General features: G+C 51.6%; 3 protein-coding genes across 8 annotated transcripts in view; 1 reads left to right on the forward strand and 2 right to left on the reverse strand.

The window, feature by feature from the left end:
* Nucleotides 1-1,425, reverse strand: part of LOC145536407 (arylsulfatase H-like) — a 46,610-nt gene extending 45,185 nt beyond the window's left edge. For both annotated transcript variants that reach the window (XM_081565741.1, XM_081565743.1), the window contains exon 1: nt 758-1,425. The gene's annotated coding sequence lies outside the window, so the exon portion shown is untranslated. The remainder of the gene's footprint in view (nt 1-757) is intronic.
* On the forward strand, nt 1-19,526 carry LOC145536406 (arylsulfatase D-like). Of its 3 annotated transcripts, XM_081565740.1 has the most exons (11): nt 1-102; nt 2,269-2,418; nt 3,339-3,523; nt 4,735-4,857; nt 6,708-7,131; nt 7,751-7,887; nt 8,563-8,697; nt 9,363-9,525; nt 11,385-11,506; nt 15,326-15,531; nt 16,369-19,526. In XM_081565740.1, the coding sequence occupies exons 3-11, from the start codon at nt 3,439-3,441 to the stop codon at nt 16,423-16,425; spliced, it is 1,452 nt and encodes a 483-aa protein (XP_081421866.1). In that variant the 5' UTR covers nt 1-102; nt 2,269-2,418; nt 3,339-3,438; the 3' UTR covers nt 16,426-19,526. The 3 variants fall into 3 exon arrangements, with proteins under 3 accessions (XP_081421866.1, XP_081421865.1, XP_081421864.1); XM_081565739.1 differs by lacking the exons at nt 15,326-15,531; nt 16,369-19,526 and adding an exon at nt 12,640-13,560 and having other exon boundaries at nt 3-102; XM_081565738.1 differs by lacking the exons at nt 15,326-15,531; nt 16,369-19,526 and adding an exon at nt 12,640-13,560 and having other exon boundaries at nt 11-102; nt 3,402-3,523.
* LOC145536408 (glycogenin-2-like) overlaps nt 18,924-24,615 on the reverse strand; it is a 22,080-nt gene continuing 16,388 nt past the window's right edge. The window contains exons 9-11 of one of the 3 annotated variants that reach the window (XM_081565745.1): nt 23,690-23,794; nt 22,134-22,241; nt 18,924-21,023 (exon numbers count right to left, since the gene is read on the reverse strand). In XM_081565745.1, coding sequence (XP_081421871.1) covers nt 20,862-21,023; nt 22,134-22,241; nt 23,690-23,794 — 375 coding nt within the window. In that variant the 3' untranslated portion in view covers nt 18,924-20,861. The remainder of the gene's footprint in view (nt 21,024-22,133; nt 22,242-23,689; nt 23,795-24,615) is intronic. The other 2 variants (XM_081565746.1, XM_081565747.1) reach the window with 2 other exon arrangements.

Genomic DNA, 24,615 nt, shown 5'->3' on the forward strand with positions numbered 1-24,615 from the left:
GGTGGGCGGGACCCGGAGCGCTCGGGGCAAGGTCCGGGCCTCCGGGCCGCGCTCCGCCATGGCGCCCACAGCGCAGAGGAGACGCGCCGCGCGCGCCGCCAGGTGCGCGGGCCCTGGGACCCTCTTCTTCCCAGATCCTTCCCCGATCCTGGGGCTGGGGGCGTGCAAACAGGGGGAAAGCGTGGGGAGGGGCGTTTCGGGGAGCGTGGACGGCCCCCCACCACCCCACCAGCCCAAGGCCGGCCTGCGCTTGCGCCTCGGAGTCTCCAAAACGCAGCTGGAAGCCGGCTCGGCTTCCTGGACGCCGGCGGGACGAGAGAGCTGGGTTGGGGGCGTCGCGGCGGGGGCGGAGGGGGACGAGAGAGACCAGAAGGCAAGGGACGCGGGGAGGGGGAGGCGGCGGGGACAAAGCGGGGGCAGGCAGGCCACGCCCCGGTAGAGGTGGCGCAGCCCCTCCCCCGCTCCCCGAAGACTTCCCGTCCCGCCGCAGAGGTCCCCGTCCCCAGGCGCATCCGCGTCGCCTCCAGCCACTCACTAGGGCGCGAGCCTCCCAGGCTCCCTCTTGGAAAAGCGCACGCCCCGGAGCCTCCTTCCAGCCCTCTCTCGCCGCGCGCCCTCCATCGCGAGCGCGGCCGTGCCCCCTCCGTCCCCAAACTAAGACACCCCCTTTCTGCACAGTGACCACCCCCACCCGCCACAAGCGTAGCCGTGCGCCTGAAACCCACTAGGACACAATCGGTCTGCCCCTTGGGCCTACCTTCCGGACTCTTGGCGACCCCCGTGGACTGTATGTAGCCCCGCCAGGCTCCTCTGTCCATGGGATTCTCCACCCAAGAAAACTGCAGTCATTTCCTTCTCCAGGGGATCTTCCCGACCCAGGGATGGAACCCAGGTCTCCAAAGGTCAGGCAGATTCTTTACCTTCTGAGGCACCAAGCAAGCCCCCCAACAAGGCGATAGGCTCTGGATTACTTCCTCTCGCATTGTATCAAAGGCGGCCCTACACTGTCCTCAGTAACTCTTAACAGTCTGGCAGCTCTGTAGCTCTGGGGGCCTACTTTCGGACATGCAGCTTCAAGGGGGAGGGTGTTGTAAGCGTGAACACCACGTAGGGGGTGTATTTAGCATAAGAGTCGAAGGAGAAAAAAATGTGAATTGTGGCTCCTGCAGAGTTAGGCGGCAGAAAAGCAAAGTTTAGTTACACACACGCAGAGTTCGGAGCAGTTAAAGTGAAAAAAAACAAAAAAAAAAACACGCCGCCCCCAGTTTCGAGACTGCTTGGCGCATTGGGGCCCAACCTGGGGACGTGGATGGCACCGGGGGGCCCTGCTGGGGACTCGGGCTCCGCTGGAGCTTCTAGGGCCTCAGGGCTTGGGGGCGGGGAGAGCCTCGGTAGGTCCACCCCCAGGACCGCCCAAACCTCGGTGGCGCGCGCGCGCACGCCGGGTGCGCCCCCGACGCTCGCTGACCGCGCGCTTTTCAAATCCGCGCAGTGATCATTTGATCAAAACAGCTGTGCTGTCTAGGGTACTTTTAATCCCCTATTGATCCTTTAAAAACGTTAAGTCCCCCTCTGATCCGACCTGGCCCCGCTTCCTTCCCAGCGGAGCCTGGTTCCTCTGACCCTGGGCCCCCGTGACCCTGGGCCCCCCTGACCCTGGGCTCCCCCCACCCGGGGTTCCCCCTACCCTGGGCGGAAGGCAGCTCCGAGGCCCAGAGAAAGGCGTGCCCGTGGTGCAGTGAGAATTAATTACAAAGTAATGCAAGGTGGGGGCCTGGATGAATTCAGTGAAAGAAACTGAATTGGGGCGGATCACGACTTTCAAAAGCAAAAACTAGCGCCTTCAAGTTTTGCGCGGCGCGTGGAATGGATTGGTCAAGCCTTTGGGATAAAAGTATACAAGGGCTGCAGGCCCTTCTCTCTTAAATCCTCATATAAAGGAAGAGCTTCCCAGGTGGCTCAGTGCTCAAGAATCCCTCTGCCAGTGTAGCGAACACCGGTTCAGTCTCTGGGTGGGGAAGACCCCCTGCAGAAGGAAATGACAATGCACTCTAGTTATTCTTGCCTGGAGAATCCCAGGGCCTCCGGTCAGTGGGCTTGCAGAGAGTTGGACTGGACTTACGGAAGGAGCATGCGTGCAGTGGAATGGAAATGCCTGCACCTTCCCCGCAACCTGGTTTGAAAGGCTGACTTTTTCATTCCAAAGGAGACGTTTATTTTGTTTTTGACTTTTTTTTTCTTCTTCTCTTACTCTCTCTCTCTCTCTAGGGACTCTGTACATGTGTTGGTCATCATGTGTTTGCTTCTGAGGACTTGCGAATTAAAATCAGCGAATACCTCTAAACCAAATATTCTGCTGATAATGGCGGACGATCTGGGCATTGGAGATCTTGGTTGCTATGGAAACGACACACTAAGGTACGTGAGCTGGGGATGGGGGCGGAGGGGGTGGGGGGAGGCAGCTCTGGGGGTGTGTGTGCATTTTGGATGAACGAAGCAGACTTAAAATCTGCCCTGAAGAAATTAGGAAATTCCTTAAGGCATCAAATTTCCACAGGGAAAGTTATTTTTGGAGCAAAAGAGTTATACACCTTTCTGAGGGGGAGAGAGCTCAAGGGACTTCGGAGGGAAAGCAGGAGAGTTAGAGGGAAATCTGAGACTAATAAGGTGAGAAGAATTTCTAAGATCAGGCGAGTGACGCTGAAGCTCCAGTACTTTGGCCACCTAATACGAACAGCCGACTCACTGGAAGAGACCCTGATGCGGGGAAGGATTGAAGGCAGGAGGAGAAGGGGACGACAGAGGATGAGATGGTTGGATGGCATCACTGACTCGATGGACATGAGTTTGAGCAAACTCCGGGAGATGGTGATGGACAGGGAGGCCTGGTGTGCTGCAGTCCATGGGGTCGCAGAGTCAGACATGACTGAGCATGCGTGGAAAACTTTTTTGGATTGCACGTGCATGATACCATCAGCCGCCACCTCGGAACAGAAGTTTTAGGAACTGCCTCTGCAGATATGTGTGTGTGTGTGTGTGTGTGTGTGTGTGTGTGTGTGTGTGAGTCGTTCAGTCGTGTCCAACTCTGCGACCTCATGGACTGTAGCCCACCAGGCTTCTCTGTCCATAGGACTTCCCAGGCAAGAATACTGGAGTGGGTGGCCATTTCCTTCCCCAGGGGATCTTCCCTATGCAGGGATTGAACCTGGTTATTCTAAATTGCAGGCAGGTTTCTTTACCATCTGAGCCACCAGGGAGGTCCGGCAGGGGACAAAATGCAACTAAACCTAAAGCAAAGGAAGTTCCTTAAATAGAGAACTCATCCGTATACCTTTCAGCGTGGGGACCCAACCCAGCTCGCTCGACCCATCCTAACGGTGACCTTTGCGTGCTTTGCCCAGGACACCAAACATCGACCGGCTTGCAGAGGAAGGTGTGATGCTCACCCAGCACCTGGCGGCCGCCCCGCTCTGCACCCCGAGCAGGGCCGCCTTCCTCACAGGGAGACACGCCTTCAGATCAGGTCAGTGTTGTGGGGGCGCCTGGGGAAAGGGCTGGCCTCGTCCGCCCATTGACTGTCCTTAAAAATGGGGTGGTGGCCATCTCCCGGATTTAGCCCAAGTTCATGTCCATTGCATCAGTGAAGAGTATATTTCCCAGTGAGAACCCCATGAACTACTGTATAAAAAGACAAGGGGACTTTGATACAAATTTGAAAAAAGGCTAACACAAAATACAAACAAAAAGAATTAGGTGGTAGGACTTCCCTGGTGGTCCAGAGGTTGAGACTCCATGCTCTTCCACTGCATGGGGCATGGGTTCAATCCTTGGTCAGGGAACTAGATCCCTCATGCCATAACTAAGACCCTGCACAGCCAAATATATATATATATTTCTTAAAAAAAAAAAAAAGAATCAGGCAGTGGGTCTTCCCTGGCAGCCCACTGCTTGGGACACTGCTTCCAATGCAGGGAGCATGGGTTTGATCCCCGTTCAAGGGACTAGATGCCATGTGCCACTACTCAGATCCTGCACAGCTAAATAAATATATATATTTAAAAAAAAGAAAAAAGAATCAGGTAGTGGGACTTCCCTGGTGGTCCAGTGATTGAGACTCTGAGCTTCCAATGCAGGGGCATGGGTTTGATCCCTGGTCTGGGAACTAAGATCCCGAAAATAGCCAAAAAAGAAAAACAAATCAGGTGCCAATGGTTGATAGATGGTTAAAATACACTCTGAAAATTCACTTTCCTGGAATTATGTAAATATTGTGCTTTGGTGCTGCCAAGTTGCTCAGTCATCCCCGGACTCTTTGCGACCCCAGGGACTGTGGCCCACCAGGCTCCTCTGTCCATGGGATTTTCCAGCCAGGAGTACTGGAGTTGGTTGCCATTTCCTTCTCCAGGGGATCTTCCCAACCTAGGGATCGAACCCCCGTCTCCTCCATTGCAGGCAGTTTCTTTACCATCTGAGCCACCAAGAAAGCTCTGTAATTACTGAGAATTCAGAAAGCTGAAAGTCTTCAAGGTAACTGATTGTATTCCATGTTGTTTGTCCAGAACCTTTGAGTCAGTCTTGAGGTCAAGGTGCGATTTCAGATGGTTCCTCACAGCTGAGGGAGACAGGGTTGTCCGCGGTGAAGAACCTCAGTCCCCACGTACTTCCGGGAAGTACCGTACTTCCGGCCGTTTACCGGAAACCAACATTTCCTCTCGGCTCTGCTCCACTCCGCAGGCATGGACGCCACGGACGGCTACCGGGCCCTGCAGTGGAACGCGGGCTCGGGGGGACTCCCGCAGAATGAAACCACGTTTGCGAGGATCCTTCAGCGGCAAGGGTACACCACCGGCCTCATCGGTATGTGGTGACGTGTATATTTTTCTGCTTTCTTTGAGTGACGGTGAAGGTCAGGGATCACCAGACCCTATGTTCCTAGAAAACATTGAAACGTCAGAACCCAGATTTAGTTCCTGGTTCCTCTCATGTCTCTTGAATGGTTCACCATATTGGAATTGAAGAGTCTTTTCTTTTTTTTTAACCTAGTAATTTTCTTTTATTTTAATAATATTCATCCTTATTTTCTTTTTTTCCTAGACTTTTTTTTTTAAGGATAGTTATTTTACAATGTTGTCTTGATCTCTGCTTTACAATGAAGTCTATCAGCCATGAAGAATGCTCCCCCTTGAGCCTCCCGCTCACCGCCACCCCACCACATCCACCCCTCTAGGTCATCACAGAGCCCCGAGCTGAGCCCCCTGTGCTATATAGCAGCTTCCCACTATCTATCTGTTTTACGCATGGTCGTGTATAGATGTCGGTGCTGCGCTTTCAGTTCGTCCCACCATCTCCTTCCCCTGCTGTGTCCACTAGTCCTTTCTCCACACCCTCGTCTTTATTCCTGCCCAGCGAATAGGTTCATCTGTTCCGTCTTTCTAAATTCCATACATATGCGTTAACATACCATACTTGTTTTTCTTTTTCTGACTTACTTTACTCTGTATAGCAGGTTCTAGGTTATTCCACCCTCACTACCAGTCACTCAAATTCATTCTTTTTTATGGCTGAGTAATATTCCATTGTATATATGTACCACATCTGTATCCATTCATCTCTCATTTAGGTTGTTTCTGTGTCTTGGCTATTGTAAGTAGTGCTGCAGGGAACATTGGAGTAGATCTTCCATGTAGCTCACATGGTACAGAATCTGCCTGTAATGCAGGAGACCTGGGTTCAATCCCTGGGTCAGGAAGATTCTCTGGAGAAGGGAATGGCAATCCACTCCAGTATTCTTGCCTGGAGAATCCCATGGACCGAGGAGCCTGACGGGCTGCAGTTCGTGGGGTTGCAAAGAGTCAGACACGACTGAGCAACTAACCCACCCACTTGAACACTGGAGTATGTGAGTCTTTTTCAATTATGGTTTTCTCAGGGAGTCCTTGTAATTTTAAAATCTTTCTCCATTAGCCTCTTTGCTGGAGCAATTCATCTTTTCTTCACAGCATTGGTCAGAACCTTCTAGACATTATATTGGTTTAAACAGCCACACCCCATCTCAAAACTCAGTGTTAAAACATCAGATGGTGGAGAGCTTTGGAGGTGGGATTCTTCTGTATGGTTTTATTCTCCACAATCCTCACCGCAGCCCACTGGTTTTGTTTCCTTAAATGTAAAAGGGCAGATTCCTGGGTTGGGAACCGGGACAGACTCTTACAGGTTCTGAAGATAGCTTGTGAGTCGTGGGGAGACCAAGGGAACAAGTGTCACTTCTCCACCTGAAATTTTGGGCAACTGTAGCCCGCCAGGCTCCTCTGTCCATGGGATTCTCCAGGCAGGAATATTGGAGTGAGTTGCCTTTTCCTATTCCAGGAGATTTCCCAAACCCAAGGACTGACCCCGCATCTCTTGTGTCTCCTGCACTGGCAGGCAGATCCTTTACCACGGAGACACCTAGGAAGCCCCTACTGCTTTTTGTGTGTTGTCGTGCAGTTGCTTAGTCATATCTGACTCTCTGCGACCCCACAGACTGCAGCACGCCAGGCTTCCCTGTCCTTCACTGTCTCCTGCAGTTTGCTCAAACTCATGACCACTGAGTTGGTGATGAACCTCCAAATTACCCTCAGAAGGTCATTTCAGGCAGAGTCCCTTATACATACACTTTTTTTTTTATGTTTCCTTCTTTTTTTTTAAGTTCTTGCTTCCATCTTCAGGAAAATGGCATCAGGGTGTAAACTGTGCCTCGCGCACCGACCACTGCCACCACCCTCTGCACCACGGCTTCGACTATTTCTACGGCATGCCCTTCACGCTGGTCAATGACTGCCACCCAGACAGGCCCCCACAAGTGGACGCGGGCTTGAGGGCCAAGCTGTGGCTTTACACCCAGATCATGGCCCTGGGCACGTTGACCATCGTGGCCGGCAAAGCCTGCAGGCTGATCTCCGTTTCCTGGAAACTAGTCTTGAGTGTGGCCACCCTGGTCCTCCTGTTTTTCACGTCCTGGTACGCCAGCTTTGGCTTCGTCCGCCGCTGGAACTGCATCCTGATGAGAAACCACGAAGTCACCGAGCAGCCCATGGTTTTGGAAAGAGCCGCGGGCCTCGTGCTTGAGGAAGCCGTTTCCTTTATTGCAAGGTAATGGCGCCGTGCCCTTGGAAGTCGGAGGTGAGTTCTCGGTGCATCTGAGTCTCTTTACCACCGGTGGGGATCTGCCAGCTCTGTGAGCATGTGTTTGTGTGTGTGTGTCTTAGCCACTCAGTCGTGTCCGACTCTTTGCAACCCCGTGGACTATAGCCCGCCAGGCTCCTCTGTCCGTGGGATTCTGCAGGCAAGAATACCGGACTGGGTTGCCATTTCCTCCTCCATGGGATCTACCCGATCCAAGGATCGAACCTGGGTCTCCCGCTCTGGCAGCTGGATTCTTTACCACTGAGCCACTTGGGATGTCTAGAATACTGTAGAGCAACTTAAAAGAGTAAGGGGGCTGTGGGTGCTGGTACGGAAATGTAGCTGACACGAGCCTATGGGGCGTTTCTGGGACAGACCCTGACCCCTCTCCGCTGCCCCAGCTCCTGTCTGAAGTAGTTAGATCATAGCGTCTGATGCAGACTTCTCCAGTTGTTTTACAGGTGCTAAAACCCCCAGCAAACGGCAGATGTCAACTACTTGATGACCACGAGCCTTCAGTCTCCACTTTGAAGTCCTGGATCAAAGAGACGCTCTTATAACCGAAGGATGTTTTCTCCTCTTTCAGAAATAAGCGTGGTCCATTCCTGCTCTTTGTGTCTCTGCTGCATGTCCATATCCCCCTGGTGACCACAGAAAGGTTCCTTGGGAAAAGTCAGCATGGCTTGTACGGCGACAACGTGGAGGAGATGGACTGGCTCGTGGGTAAGTCAGCTCACGGCCAGGCTTCGTTAGCTCCTGGCCTTCCCTTGATGGCGTGGTGACAGGTGGGTGACCTCCCCAGGAGCCAGCCTTCAGTAAAGAGTCAAAGACAAAGAGGAAGATTCTCCCATATCATCCACAGACTCCTTCTGCCTTTCCGATTTCTTCTGTCTACTTTTGCGCAAAGGCGTCCTTCTAAAGTCTATGATTGAACGCCATCACGCCAGGACTTCCCTGCCTGTCCAGTGGTTACAACTTCACCTTCCAGTGCAGGGGGTGTGGGTTCGATCCCTGATTGGGGAGCTGAGATCCCACTTGCCTCGTGGCCAAAAAACCAAACATAAAACAGAAACCGTATGGTACTACATTCAATAAAGAGCTTAAAAATTCAATGTTAGTTGCTCAGTTGTGTCTGACTGTTGGCGACCCCGTGGACTACAGCCCGCCAGGCTCCTCTGTCCGTGGGATTCTCCAGGCAAGAATACTGGAGTGGGTTGCCATGCCCTCCTCCAGGGGATCTTCCCAACCCAGGGATCGAACCCGTGTTGCCTGTGTTGGCAGGCGGGTGGCTTCTTTTACCACTGAGCCACCTGGGAAACCCTCAGAAAGCAGACGTCGTGTTGAATTCTCAGGTGCTGTTTCATTACGTCGCCCTGAAATTCTCCGTCTTTCCTAAAGGGGAGATTCTGAACGCTGTTGAAGAACACGGTCTGAAAAACACGACTCTCACGTACTTCACCTCTGATCACGGGGGACACTTGGAGGCGAGAGACGGACACGTCCAGCTGGGCGGGTGGAACGGGATATACAGAGGTAAGGCCCACAGGCACTGGGGTTCCAGGATAAAACCTTGGTACTTTTAAATATCTGACATGAGGGACTTCCCTGATGGTGCACTGGTTAAGACTGCACTTGCATTGCAGGGGGCATGGGTTCGATCCCTGGTCAAGGAACTAAGATCCCACATGCCTTTCAGCATGGCCAAAAAAACGTTTAGAAATAAAATGAATAAAGTAAAATTTGATACGGTCCATCTGAATTATTCTGGAGAAGGAAACGGCAACGCACTCTAGTATTCTCGCCTGGAGCATCCCCTGGACAGAGGAGCCTGCTGGGCTACAGTCCGTGTGTGCCTGCTCAGCCACTCAGTCGTGTCTGACTCTTTGCAGCCCCACAGACTGCAGCCCGTCAGGCTCCTCTGGCCATGGGATGCTCCAGACGAGAATACTGGAGTGGGTTGCATGCCCTCCTCCAGGGGATCTTCCCAGCCCAGGGATCAAACCAACGTCTCTTGCATCTCCTGCCTTGGCAGGTGGGTGCTTTACCACTAGTGCCAGTGGGCTACAGCGGTGGGGTGGCAAAGAGTCGGACACCACTCAGCGACTGAGCGGACACACTGGATACAGACACAGGTACATCCAGGTGTGTGTCTAGGCTGGAGCATCTCCTGAGAACGCAATGGTGTCCTTCCCTTGCAGGTGGCAAAGGCATGGCTGGCTGGGAAGGCGGGATCCGGGTCCCGGGGATATTCCGGTGGCCCGGGGTCCTGCCGGCTGGCCGCGTGATCCACGAGCCCACCAGCCTGATGGACGTCTTCCCCACTGTGGTCCAGCTGGCGGGCGGCCAGGTGCCCCAGGACAGGTACACTCCTCCCTGCATCCCGAGAGAGCCCCCTGCCCTCGTCCATATTTTTGCAGAAAACATTCTACAATAGGAGAACATTTAAAATAGTCTCCCATGTAGCGGACAGGCTGATGTGAAATGACCACACCCAGGAAAACAAGGCTAAACGAACTATTGGGTCCAGTGTACTTGTTTTGTTGTTTTTTGGCAAGAGTTTACGTTTCGGCATCACAATCCGGAGATCCAGTTGTCAGAATGCGACATCTGCTATTAATCTTCTGAAATGCAATCTTGCCCACGTGTTGGTGTGGCTATGAAAATTTAAATTTTTTTTTTTTTAAGTTTATTTTATTTATTTTTAGGCTGTGCCACACAGCATGTGGGATCTTAGTTCCCCAGCCAGGGATCGAACCTGTGTCTGTCTTGCACTGAAAGTTCAGGGTCTTAACCTTGCTGGACCACCAGGGAACTCCCTTGAAACTATGATTTAAAAATGATTATGTACCTCGATACACACCCAAAAAGTCCCTCTCATACATGAGACAAAATTGAAGTAAATATTTTGATACAAGATTGGATTTTACTTTGTTTAGGATAGCCAATAAGGACTTCCCTAGAGCTCCGGTGGTGAGGAATCCGTGTTTCCACCCGCAGGGGGCATGGGTTCGATCCCTGCTTGGGGAACGAGGATTCTACCTGTCACCGCCCCCCCCAAAAAAAACCTGAAAAAAATATAACCAATAAATATTTGTGTATGATGGATAATAATATAAGGTACTTTATCCCCTAGTTATTACTGCAAAAAAAAGAGACATCTTATTAATTGGTTAGTTTAGTATTATTTTTAGTTCAGCAGGTTTCTCTGGAGAGAGAGAACCGGCAGTACATATGGAGGTATTTGTGTGTGTGTGTAAGTAGAAAGGGCTCCACTAGTGGCTCAGATGGTAAAGAATCCGCCTGCAATGCAGGAGACCCAGGTTCAATCTCTGGGTTGAGAAGATCCCCTGGAGGAGAACATGGCCACTCACTCCAGTATTCTTGCCTGGAGAATTCCACGGACAGAGGACACTGGCAAGCTATAGTCTGTGGCGTTGAATAAGACATTTATCATAAGGAATTGGCTCACGCAGTGATAAGAGATCGGCAAATTGAAATTTGATGTTGGGAAGGCTGCAAGAGGCAAATTCAGGAGAATTTCTGTATCATTGTGTTGAGGAGAGTTTCCTCTTCTCCAGGAAACCTCAGATTTGTTCTTGAGAGCCTTCAGCTGATTGGACCAGGCTCACCCTCCTTACCCGGGGCGATCTGCTTTACTCAAAGCCTTGCTGATTGTAGATGTTAACCTCACCTACTATATATAAAATAGATAACCAACAAGGCCTTGCTCTACTTAGCACAAGGAGCAGTGCTCACTGCTCTGTAATTGCCTTAATAGGACAAGAATCTGAAAAAGAAGAGATACATGTTTTATGTGTCACTGATTCACTTTGCCATATACCTAAAACTATCGCAATGTTGTTTATCAACTATATTCCAATAGGAGATAAAAATTCAAAAATATATCCATAAAATGAAACATATAAATCAAAGGTTTCTGCTGCCCTAGACTTCCGCCTAGGGGCACGGGCAGCCCAGCTGGAATTTAAGAAGGCTTGGTGTTAATATCTGCGGTCAGAGTGGTGCGTGTTGTATCTTTGTGTCTTCTATTTATGATGTGCTACATGCAATCTGGGCAGCCTCGGGGAGATGGGGCGTGTCTGACCCACTGTTTGTTATCTGGGGTCCTGGCAGCCTTGGGGTTTCGAAAGTCCCAGGTCCACAATGCAGCCCGCACAGCCTCAGTCTCAGTCCCTCCTGTGGTCTCTTCCCTGAATCAGGGTGATCGACGGCCGGAGCCTGCTGCCCCTGCTGCGAGGAGATGCTGAGCGCTCGGCACACGAGTTCCTGTTTCATTACTGCGGGCAGTATCTCCACGCCGCCCGCTGGCATGAGAAGGACAGTGAGTACACGCCTCCCCATGACTCGGCGGGTGCTGGTCTTAGTCAGGGTCCTCCAGAGAAATGGAACCCAGAGGATGCGTGGGTGCCCGGGTGGATGGGTGGGTGGATGGATAGATGATAGACGGACGGATGGATAGGCTGATGGGTGAATCGGTGGATGGATACACAGACTGATGGATGAATGAGTGGATAGATAGATGAGTAGATAGATAGATGGGTAGGTGGATGGATAGATGATGGATGGATGGATTCATAGACGATGGATGGATAGACCAATGGATGGGTGGATGGATGATGGATGGATGGATACATAGACTGATGGATGAATGGGTAGACAGATGGATGGGTGGGTTGATGGATGATGGATGGATGTGTAGAGGGATGGATAAGGTATGGATGCATGGATACGTAGATGATGGATGGATAGATGGGTGGATGGATGGGTGGATATATTGATGAATCTATAGATGGATGGACGGATGTATGGTTGGGTAGATGGATGAGAGGATGGACAGATTCATAGCTGAATGGGTGGGTGGATGGATGTGTAGAGGGATGGATAAGGGATGGAGCATGGATACATAGATGATGGACAGATATAGATGGATGGGTGGATGGATGCATGGATTGATAAGTGGATAGATGGATAGGTGGGTGGATGGATGGATAGAACGGTGGTAGGTAAATAGATATATAATAGATGGAAAAGATGACATGATAGGTGAATAGATAGAGAGGTAGATATACAGAGATAATTGATGAATAGGTTGATAATAAATAGTTTAGATATACAGAGGGGCTTCCCTGGTGGCTCAGCTGGTAAAGAATCTGCCCCGCAATGCGGGAGACCTGGGTTCGCTCCCTGGGTCAGGAAGAGCCCCTGGAGGAGGGCATGGCAACCCACTTCAGTATTCTTGCCTGGAGAATCCCATGGACAGACGAGCCTGGCGGGCTACAGTCCATGGGGTCGCAAACAGTCAGGCACGGCTACATATAGAGGACACAGCTGCACATAGAGGAAAAGATACAGGTGGATAACAGAGAGCTGACGGATGAGAGAAGACAGAAAGGTGAGCGATGAGAGATGCAGGTGTCCGCGCAGCTGACGGGGACCGACTCCGTTTGCACCCAGGCGGAAGGCTCTGGAAGGTCCATTACACCACGCCCCGCTTCCACCCCGAGGGCGCGGGGGCCTGCCACGGCCGCGGCGCGTGCCCCTGCTCGGGGCCCGGCGTGACCCACCACGACCCGCCCCTGCTCTTCGACCTGTCCGCGGACCCGTCCGAGGCCCGGCCCCTGTCTCCTGGCGCCGGGCCCGTGTACCGCAAGGCTGTGGCCCGCCTGGGCCGGGCGGTCCAAGAGCACCGCAGATCCGTGAGCGCGGTGCCAGCGCAGTTCTCCTTCTGGCACGTGGCCTGGAAGCCGTGGCTGCAGCCCTGCTGCGGGCCCTTCCCGTTCTGCGCGTGCTCCTGGGACGCGGACCCGGGGGCGACCTGACCTCGCTGCTCCCAAGGTTACAGCACGGGGTGGGCGAGGAGGCAGGGAGAACGGGACTCGCCTGTGCTGTCGGGAGTGGAGAACTGCAGCAGCCGCTGCGGGCAACGGGGTGGAGGGTCCTCCAACCACCAAAAAATGGAACTATCCTTGGATGTCATAATCCCACCCCTGCGTGTGTGTGTGTGTGTGTGTGTGTGTGTGTGTTTGTGAGTAGCTCGGTCGTGTCCAACTCTATGTGACCCCATGGACTGCAGCCCTCTAGGCTCCTCTGTCCGTGGGATTCTCCGGGCAAGAACACTGGAGTGGGTTGCCATCTCCTCCTCCAGGGGATCTTCCCGACCCAGGGATCGAACCCAGATCTGCACTGCAGGCGGATTCTTTACCGTCTGAGCCCCCAGGGAAGCCCTGGGTATTTCTCTGCAGGAGATGAAATCAGGATGTTGAAAACTTATTTGCACCTCTGTGTTCACCAGAGTGCTATTCACAATAGCCAAGATTGGAAACAACCCAAGTGTGTTATCAAAGGATGAATGAATAAAGAAAATATATATACACACGCACGCTCATGCTCTTTGTGACCCCATGGATTGTAGCCCACCAGGCTCCTCTGTCCATGGGATTCTCTAGGCAAGGATACTGGAGTGGGTTGCCATGCCCTCCTCCAGGGGATCTTCTTGACCCAGGGGTTGAACCCGGGTGTCTTGCATTGGCAGGCAGGTTCTGTACCACTGAGCCACCTGTGAAGCCCATACACATACCCCCCACACACACAATGGAATATTATTTGGCCATAAAAAAGAAATCTTTTCACTTGCAGCAACGGGCTTCCCTGGTGGCCCTGCCTCCACTGTGGGAGAGCTGAGTTCAGTCCCTGGGTGGGGAAGACCCCCTGGAAGAGGGCATGGCAACCCGCTCCAGGATTCTTGCCTGGAGAATCCCCTGGACGGAGGGGCCTGGTGGGCTACAGTCCACGGGGGTCGAAAAGAGTCAGACACGACTGGGTGACTGAGCAGACAATAGGTGAACCTTGAGGGCATTATGCTAAGTGGAATAAGTCCGGCAGAGAAAGACAACTATCTTAGGATCTCACGTATATGTGGAATTAAAGACAATAAAGGTATAGCTGCAGAGAGCAGACTGCTGTTTCTCACACACTGCGGAGGGGGTGGTGATGGGGAGACGCTGGACAGACTTCCAGCTATAAGATGGGTAAGTAGTTCCTTGTTGAAAACCTCTTAACTTTCATGCCACCTATAAAACCAAGGAATCAAACGAGAATGCTTCTAATTTAGAGGTTCCGCCTGGCTTTGCTGAACACTGTATTTTTTTTTAAAGATATTCTTTTAACGTGGACCATTTTTAAGGTCTTTATTGAATTTGTTCCAGTACTGCTTCTGTTTTATGTTTTGGTTCTTTGACCCCGAGGCATGTGAGAATCTTAGCTCCCCAACCAGGGATCTTAACCACTGAACCACCAGGAAGTCCCTGTATTTCTTTAAAAACAAAACATTTTTTAAAGTTTATGAATTTTCACCTTCTTTGGGTTTTTTCTTCTTTTCCTCCTTTACAACTTTCTGAGGCACTCCTTGTGAATTACATTCAGTTTGAGTCACACACCCCACCCCCCCCACCCCCCACCCCCCGCCCCCGCCTCCGCTGGAAAACAGTCTTTAACTCCAGCAGCTTTTAAATGTTACGCATTTCCATGGTAATCTGTGGTAAAACTAATTCTGAGAATAAACAAGCGTTTTCTCAGTAGGTGGCTGCCTGGCAGGAAAGCAGGTAAAGACCCCCCCAGGAGAAGGGGGCTTCCCCTGCAGACCCCAAGTGCAGAGAAAACAGCCTTGAGCCCCAGGAGTGTGGAAGGCTGGGAGGGGTCGCCGGGACTTGGGGCGGGGAGCTGATGCAGGGCTGAACTGAACAAACTCGATCTTTGTCTCCCAGGCGCCTGTAAGTCTGGTCTTTTAACTCTGGGCAAGGGGATTTACTGTGATCGGGTCAAAGTTCACGAGTGGCCCCCGAGGACCCTAGAGTCTGCCTCTTAAGAGTTTCCATGGTTACAACTGGCCCAACCGGTTAGGCAGCCGGCCCCTCCCCCCCAGTGTCTGAGTGTGTCTCCAGTGGTGACAGGCATATATATGTATTCAGTTCTGTTCAGTCGCTCAGTCGTGTCTGACTCTCTGTGACCCCATGAACTGCAGGACCCCAGGCCTCCCTGTCCATCACCAACTCCCTGAGCCTACTCAAACTCACGTCCATCGAGTCGGTGATGCCATCCAACCATCTCCTCCTCTGCCGTCCCCTTCTCCTCCCGCCTTCAGTCTTTCCCAGCGTCAGGGTCTTTTCCAGTGAGCCAGCTCTTCACATCAGCACGCGGCAGCAGTTATCTGTCGACATGTATCTTTCTGCCTACGGACGTCCGGTGGTTTCAGCACCGTTTGTGGAAAAGACCATCCTTTCTCTGTGGCCTGGCCTCTGCGGTTGGTCGAACCCTTGCCTTCGTGTATGGGGAACAGTGATGTCGGAGGTGGGTGGTCTCCGGGTTAGACATTTACGACTGGCCTCCTGTGTGCATTTCGTGGGGCCGGAAGACGTGGGCTTCAGGCTGGAAACTTAAAACCAGCGTCCTGTGTGCTTTTCCCGGGATAACGAGATAGGCAGGGCTCCGGTGGAGGGATTTACAGTTTCGGCCTCAGAAACGGGGTAACTCGCAGTGTTTGCCCCTTGTAAACATCTCAAGGTTAAGAGTCAAGGCAAAAGGGCAAAGAGGGACAAAACCCTGAGTGACTAAAGGGTTAAGGGATCTCTGTTCGCCCCTCTTTTGGGACAAGCGAAACACTACACGTGCTCAGGAAGTCTCCTTGTGGGGGGGTCCAAAGTCAGGGGGTCAGGCCAGACCGTAATGAGTCTTGCTCCTCCCAGAAGCCTTCACTTCGAGATCCATCTTGCCTGAGGGGGGCGTGTGCACACCCCAGGGGTTGGTCAGGTGTGGGAAAAGAAAGCAGATAATTGGCCTGAAGGAAGACAAAGACCCAGCAGAACCGCCTTACATAAATAACTGAACTCTGTACCTGGCTCCTCCTCTCTGGGCAGGGGAGACCACCCACACCCTCTGTCTCTCCTTGAGCATCTCTGTCCTGCTTCTGTCATCACTAAACGAACCATTTCTCCACGTGTTCCCTCACTTGTTACGTTGTTTCCAATAAGAAATTTTATGCCTGCATTTACAGTTTCTGCCTCCGAGATAAACGCATTTTTCACTAGGGGCAAAGTTCCAGCGAGAAACAGCTTCTAGCCTCGTAGCCCTTGCGGGTGTGTTGGCTAGGATTCCTGGTTCTCATGCAGGTTGCCCATCTCTGGGCAGGGAATGAAGATCTCGCTTGCCTTGGGTGTGTGGTCAAGTCACTTCAGTCGTGTCTGACTCTTTGCGACCCTGTGGACTGCGGCCCGCCAGACTCCTCTGTCCGTGGGGATTCTCCAGGCAAGAGTGCTGGAGTGGGTTGCCATGCCCTCCTCCGAGGGATCTTCCTGACCCAGGGATCGAACCCATGTCTCCTGCGGCTCCTGCGTTGAAGGTGGATTCTTTACCGCTGACCCACTGGGGAAGCCCACTGCTGCCTTGATGAGATCAGTAATACATGCCCACACTCAGGGTATTGAAAGATTAAATGATTGGGACATCACGCACTTACTCTGCAATACTGGGAGTTTTCTATACTGGTCTCTGACCACTACTGAAACCTGGAAAGTCTATAAAAGGTTTCCTGGAGGAGGACATGGTCTTGATGAAAAGCTAAGATCTGACAAGCTTACAGAGAGTGGCTGTATTAGTTTCCTGGACGGATTATAGCAAGTGATCACGAACCAAGGGGACTTAAAAAACAACAGACATCCATCGTCCCCCAGCACTGGAGACCAGAAGTCTGAGGTCAAGGGGTCCCAGGGCTGGGCTCCCTGCAGAGTCTCCAGGGGAGGGTCCTTCCCGCCTCTTCCGGCTTCTGGGGGCTCCGGGCGGCCGTCCCTGGGCGGGTGGCCGCCTCCCTCCCGTCTCCGCCTCCGTCTCCACGTGGCTTCTCCTCTGTGTCCACGGCTCTCCTCTTCCGTCTTACCTAAGGACAGCTTATACAAGGCTTTGAAAACCAAGCAGTACCAGGCTTTCTTCAAAACTTGTTTTCCTACCATTTTCTTTTCTGTTTTTTCCCCCTCAAGCTGCCATGGTTATATTTTTACAAACGTCTTGCAGAGACTCCTGGTTCCTTGAACAGTAAATAATCAAAAAATAGTTCTTGAATGCATTAGTACATGACTCATTCCAAGAACTTGAAAGGCCGCGGAGGAGGGTAAAAATGTCCTTGAGAAATTGCTCTAAAAGGGCACGTCTCTCAATATTTGCTACAAACGCCTCGGCCTGAGAAAATATTTGTGTGCCTTTGTTGATACCAAGGAGTGGCCTTCCAGAAATACTATTCGGTATGACAAGCAGCAACAGGCTGTCAGAGTTATTAACTAGCCCCACCCAGAAATCTGTGCATGCATGTGGCAGACTGGAGTTCAAGTTCAACCGTGGTGAGGGACCCACTGGAGAAAAAGATGTGTGACTTTTTTTTTTCTTTCTTCCCTTAGCTTTATTTATTTTTTTGGCTGTGCCCTGCAACATTGGGGAATCTTAGTTCCCCAACCAGGGATCGAACCCACGCCCCCCTGCAGTGGAAGAGAGGCGTCTTAACCAATGGACCACCAGGGAGGTTCCTTTCCCCAGATTTATAGAGGTACCATGGTGTAAATGTACGGTTGCAACACAAAGATTTCAGACATGTATAAACGGGGTGGCGCTACTGGTAAGGAATCCGCCTGCCAATTCAGGAGACGTGGGTTTGAGCCCTGGGTCAGAAAGATCCCCTGGAGGAGGGCATGGCCACCCGCTCCAGTACTCTTGCCTGGAGGATCCCATGGGATGTCACCAAAGGGTCACCACCAAACGTCAGCTAACACCTCCATCGTGGCAGCTACCGTTTCTTTTTTTGGTGATGAGAAAGTTTTAAATCTGCTCTCTCAGCAACTCCTCAGTCTGTAATACTCTGTCATGAGCTTTGATCACTGCTTTACGTTCGTTCACCTTGTTCTGTGTTCTGAACGTCCGTCCTCACCCACACGCTGTGTCTACATGACGCCAAGTCCCACCTTTGTCTCTACCATTAGCAGATTATTCTTGGGTCAGCCCACTGCTAGGTGGTCTTTTTTAAGTTAAAAAAAAATTCTATTTTTGGTGTTCAGTTGCTTTACAGTGCTGTGCTCGTTTCTACCGTACAGCAAAGTGAATCTGCTATACCAGTCCCTTGGGTTGCAGGGAGACCCACCCAGTCCATCCTAAAGGAAATCAACCCTGAATATTTATTGGAAGGACTGATGCTGAAGCTGAAGCTGCAATACTTTGGCTACCTGATGGCAAGAGCTGACTCACTCGAAAAGATACTGATGCTGGGAAAGATTGAAGACGGGAGGAGAAGGGGATGAGATGGCTGGATGGCTGGTCCAAGACGCCGGATCATTCACCCACAGATAAAAAATAAAAGCCCCTCCATAGCGTGCGTGTCTCACAGCAAAGGCTACGACAAACCCCAGAAGTCCACTCGGATCCCACATGGATTTGAACCAAGTCGTCTCAACCTTCTTCCAAACCCATGTCATGATTTTCAACTGTACCTGCTCAGCCACTCAGTCGTGTCCGACTCTCTGTGACCCCATGGACTGCAGCCCACCAGGCTCCTCTGTCCATGGGATTCTCCAGGCAAGAACACTGGAGTGGGTTACCATTTCCTCCTCCAGGGGATCTTCCCGAGCCAGGGATCAAACCTGAGACCTCCTGCAGATTCTTTACCACTGAGCCACCTGGGGAAGTGATAAACAAACCACTCAAACTTTTAAAACCTGCATCTTTATTACAGCGACCCATGTCCGGCTTTGATTATCTTTGTGGTGGCCAGCATCTCCTTCTCCTTAGGACAGCAACTGATATCTGGCTTTAATTATCCTTGCGGTGCCCACAAACAGCGACCCCATGGGAGGGTCTGACACACGGCATTCATTCCCAGAACTAGGATGCTTCTGAAGTAAGGCTCCCTCGTGGAATTACAGTGTCCACTGTCACAAAACGGGTTGTCCCCACACAGTTGAGTTGCAGTGGCTCGCCCAGGACTGTGAGTGCGTGCTGTGAGGTGAGGTAGTGAGACCCAGTGAAGGGCAGTCCCGTGTCCTTGACCTCACACGGATTCGCCTCCAAAGAAACCGCCTCCCCAGATCCAGTCGTCATGAGCACATGACCCCCAGACGCCCTTGGGCGTAAACCCTGGGTGCTTATTCCTGCGTGCTCAGTGTCACGTGGCAGCCGGAATGGGAGGGGAGTTTGGGGGAGAATGGACACGCGTATGGCTGAGTCCCTTCGCCGTCCACCTGAAACCATCACAACGTTGATTGGCTACATCCCAATACAAAATAAAAAGTTCAAAATGAAAAAAAAGAAAATACTGGAGTGGGTAGCCATTTCCTTCTCCAGAGGATCTTCCCAACCCCGGGATCAAACCCATATCTCTCATGTCTCCTGCATTAGCTAGCGCCACCGGGGACGTCTCCTACACCAGTAGGTAAACCAATTTGGAAGAGGTCATCTCTCCCAAGCCAGCTAGAATCTCCTTCCGAATATTCCTGACGTGTCCCCACGGGGACTATGTCAAGACACTTTGAAGTCCCCCCTGGGTATTTCTGCAGAAGCGAAAGCACAGCCTTGGTGTCTGTCGGCCACTGTTGGCAAAATTCACACCACAGTCACACTCAAGACATCCAAACGTTGACCCCGTCTTCGAGAAAAGGACTTAGTCATTCTGGAAGGTTCTCAGGGAGCTCAGTACCTTTCTGAGTGCTGTCGCTTTGAAGCTCTGCAGTGCTTCAAGCTAATCCTACATAGGATGGACATGGTCTCATCTGTCCAGGAGAAAATCCCGAGCTCCTTCAAGTCCAGAGACCCAGGGTTGACCAGAAGGCTATATTCATGTTCCTTTTTGCTGTTGTTGTTGTTGCTGTTCAGTTGCTAAGTTGTGTCCGACTCTTTGCCACCCCGTGGACTGCAACGCGCCAGGCTTCCCTGTCCTTCACCATCTCCCAGAGTTTGTTCAAACTCATGTCCATCGAGTCGGTGATGCCATCCAACCATCTCATCCTCTGTCGTCCCCTTCTCCTCCTGCCTTCAATCCTTCCCAGCATCAGGGTCTTTTCCAGTGAGTCAACTCTTTGCATCAAGTGGCCAAAGTATTGGAGTTTCAGCTTCAACATCAGTCCTTCCAATGAACACCCAGGACTGATCTCCTTTAGGATGGACTGGTTGGATCTCCTTGCAGTCCAAGGGACTCTCAAGAGTCTTCTGCAGCACCACAGTTCAAAAGCATCAATTTGGCGCTCAGCTTTCTTTATGGTCCAACTCTCACATCCATACATGAGTACTGGAAAAACCACAGCTTTGACTTAGACGGACCTTTGTGGGCAAAGTGATGTCTCTGCTTTTTAATTCACTGTCTAGGTTGGTCATAGCTTTTCTTCCAAGGAGCAAGTGTTTTTTAATTTCATGGCTGCAATCACCATCCTCAGTGATTTGCTGAAAAGGCATAAAGGAGACAGGACCTCCCCGGGAAAGCGTGGGGAGATGGGGTCATGCGGGGCTTCAAGCTGGGTTTTGGGTGGACCACGGGGTGGACAGAAGGCACTCGGGTTGATCGACCGTAAACAGAGGCACGCGGGTGAAGAGCTCCTCCTCGGAAAGGGCTTTGAGATGTTGATGGACCAGGCCTGCTCATCAGAATGACCCGGTCACTGCAGGAAACGGTCCAGCTTTTCCTGAATGCGGGCGAAGGCATCCTTCCCCAGGTAATCCATCCGTCCCTCCTCCCACTTCCTCCGCTCCTCCTCGGGACTCAGGACCTTGAGCTTCTCTTCGATGGAGATCTGGGAGACGGAGATGGTCAGGTCCACCTGGGGAAAGACAAGCCCACAGGGAGATGCTTATGAGCCAGGAAGAGGGGTTCTCACCAGACCCCAGACCTGCTGGTGCCTGAAACTTGGGACACCCAACCTCCAGAGCTGCGAGAAGTAACATTTCGTGTTATTCGGAAGCCACCCAGACTGTCCTCTTTTTGTTACAGCGGCCTCCATAGACAAAGGCACAATAAAAAACATCAATACCAATTTAATCTTTCACCCATCAGTCAGCTCTTGAGCTAGATTTGCTCCGACTAACAGCAACCCTGAATATTCACTGGAATGACTGATGCTGAAGCTGAAGGTTCAATACTTTGGCCACCTGATGCGAAGAACTGACTCACTGGAAAAGAGCCTGATGCTGGAAAAGATTGAAGGCAGGAGGAGAAGGGGACGACAGAGGATGAGATGGTTGGATGGCATCACCGACTCGAATGACATGGGTTTGAGCAAAGTCTGGGAGACAGTGAAGGACACCCCTGTTCTTCACTACTGTCACCCCAAGGAAACTCCTAGCGTGCTGCAGTACATGGACATGATCTAGCGACTGAACAACAATGACAATAAAAAGTGTTATTACATCACAGTTAGAAACATGAGCAATCAACTTCCGTAAATGCATCATCACAGAGACTGAACTGTAAGACCAGAGCATCTGTAAGACGTAGACTTAGGAAGAAAGCATCTTTCATTTCCTTCTGCAAGAAGAAATCAGTGCACGCTCGATTAGGATCAAAACATCATCCCCTGCTCCTCCAATTTCCCAGGTTTTACGTCTGTGCATCACCTCCCAAGCTCAGGGTACAGAAAACACAGCCCAGCCCCTTCAGGTCAATTAAATTCTGCAGAACAGCTTTGCAAGAGAAAAGGGGCGTGATGATCAGAGCTGAGGACAGGAAAGCGGGTGGACCGACCACCAAGGGCAAAGGCCAGAGAGAAGCCAGGTGAATCTGAGACAGCGGGAGAAGAAAGAAGGTTCTTATCTCAACAAGCAAGGCTGAAATCGCAGTAAGGCCCGTGCGTGTACACAGCTGGCCGCTGCAAGAGCCCACAGCGTCCATCACAGGAGCTGGGCAAGGTGAACAGTTGGGACAGGGACACCACCTCCAGAGCGTCCTGGGGACTGGGGTCCCTGCTGACATCCGCAGGGGTCTCCCGGCTCGGTTCCAAGGCATCCTCGGGTGGGGCACCTCCCGCTTTCTCCGCCTGCCGCTAGAGACAGAATCGTTGCATCGTTAGTCTGCAGGGGCCTTCCCACAACCACAGCCTGAACCAGAACGACAGAGAACTCTTTCTCCTTAGGATCAAACAAATGGTTTGTGCAAAAAAAAAAAAAAAAAGTAAGCCATTTAGGGCAACCACCCCGCCCCAGTGGTCCAGTGGGTGGTATAGCGCTGGTTTATTCACTGAGTTGTGTCCGACTCTTTGCCACCCCGTGGACTGTAGCCCACCAGGCTCCTCTGTCCATGGGATTCTCCAGGCAAGAAGACTGGAGTGGGTTGCCATTTCCTCCTCCAGGGGATCTTCCCGATCCAGGGATGGAACCCAGGTCTCCTGCACTGCAGGCGGATTCTTTACCCATTGAGCCCTGGTCCACTGGTGGGAACGCCTCAGTTTCACTGCCGAGGGCCCTGGCTCAATTTCTGATGGGGAAACTAAAATCTCGCAAGCTGCACAGCACAGTCAAAAGAATAAAGAAAAAAAATTTTTTTTTTAGTCATCTGGTGTGATTTACTACTCTGAACTTTCCTCTGTTACTTTTTGCACAACGAGATGCTGACATTTCGGGTAAGGGTTAACTTTTCAAAGAGATTGAGATTGACATATATACGCTATTTATACTATATATAAAATAGATAACCAACAAGGACCCGCTGTCCAGCACAGGGAACTCTGCTCAATACTCTGTAATAACCTTATGGTCACCAGGGGGAAGGATGGGGGAAGGGATAGTCAGGGAGTCTGGGATGGACTTGGACACACAGCTGTATTTAACATGGAGAACCCACAAGGACCTGCTGTCCAGCACAGGGAACTCTGCCAAGTACTCTGTAATGACCTACCTGGCAAAAGAATCTGAAAAAGAATAGATACATGTGTATGTATGGGCTTCCCTGGTTGCTTAGTGGTAAAGAATCTGCGTACCAACCCGCAGGAAACATAAAAGGCTCGGGTTCAATCCCTGGGTCCGGAAGATCCCCTGGAGGAGGAGGAAATGGCAACCCACTCTGGTATTCTTGCCTGGAGAATCCCATGGACAGAGGAGCCTGGTGGGCTACAGCCCATGGGGTCGCAAAGAGTCGGGGACACAACTGAGCATCTAACACTTTTCTATTTCTTCCTAAAGCAAGATAGAAGAGAAACACGGGGAATTAGGCGGGCAAAAACCCAGGTGTCTTATCCACCTGGAAAGTAAAGCGATTCATGAACAACATAAGGGGGAAAAGCCATGCAGAAATGTCCCGAGATGGAGGAGAAACAGATGGGGCGTCTCCTTGGGCGGCCGACACACACAAGCACACAGACAAACAGACGCTGTTTAACAAGTCCGCCACTGCAGGCGATGTGGGTTCGATCCCTGGTGAGGGAGCTCAGATCCCCAGGGTTGCAAGGCGCAGCCATTTAAAAAAAAAAAAAAGGGAAGTACAAGTGAGTTATACCGAATTGGTTTGCATCTCTGTGAGGTCTGCAGACTGGGGAGAGGGTGCTGGCAACGGCTCACGTGGCGCTTCAGCAAAAGTCTCTGTTTCCTGCCAACCTGTCGTCTAAAAAAAAAAAAAAAAGTGAAAGCAAAGTTAGGACAATGCTTCAGGCAGGTAACTGAAAATGCCTCATCTGTGTTCGTTTGCCTCCACGGGTGCAAATACAGCTGGGCTAGAAGCAGGTCAAGGAGGGTCCAACCGGTCCATCCTAAAGGAAATCAGTCCTGAATATTCATTGGAAGGACTGTTGCTGACCCTGAAGCTCCAATCCTTTGGCCACCTGATGCCAAGAGCCGACTCATTGGAAAAGACCCTGATGCTGGGAAAGGTTGAAGGCGGGAGGAGAAGGGGACGACAGAGGATGAAATGGTTGGAGGGCATCACCGACTCAGACTGGGTGGTCTGGTGGCAGAGTTTTCCCTCCCCCAGGTCCCCGCAGGTCTGGTGAAGGTCGCGTCCCGTGAGGACCTCTTCTGATTTCAGCTGGAATGCCACAGCAAGACAAAACCCCAGAGAAAACCATGCAAGTGGCTCTTCTTGACTCTTCCTGGGATGGCACATGGGGACAACCATCCCAGCGGGCGGGAGACAACTTAACGCCTCACGGGCATCTCTGGAAGCCGAATTGTTTCTGAATTGTTTCTGAAGGAGCTGCTGCGGACAAGGGCTTCCTTGGAAGGGGATGGAGCAGGGGACTGGCAGGAATCCTGGGTCACTGGATGACTTCATAGAGCAGAACAGAACTCTCTCCCCCTTGGCTGGACCTGACGCAGACCAGAAGCTGACCTGCGTGGACTGGGCCTGGGGCTTTCGTGGGGGCTCAACGGTAAAGAATCTGCCAGGAATGCATCCGCTGCAGGAGACCTGGTTTCCATTCCTGGGTG

The sequence above is a fragment of the Giraffa tippelskirchi genome, chromosome X, assembly GCF_054371585.1.
Source record: "Giraffa tippelskirchi isolate mGirTip1 chromosome X, T2T-mGirTip1v1.2.pri, whole genome shotgun sequence".
Classification (NCBI taxonomy): Eukaryota; Metazoa; Chordata; class Mammalia; order Artiodactyla; family Giraffidae; genus Giraffa; species Giraffa tippelskirchi.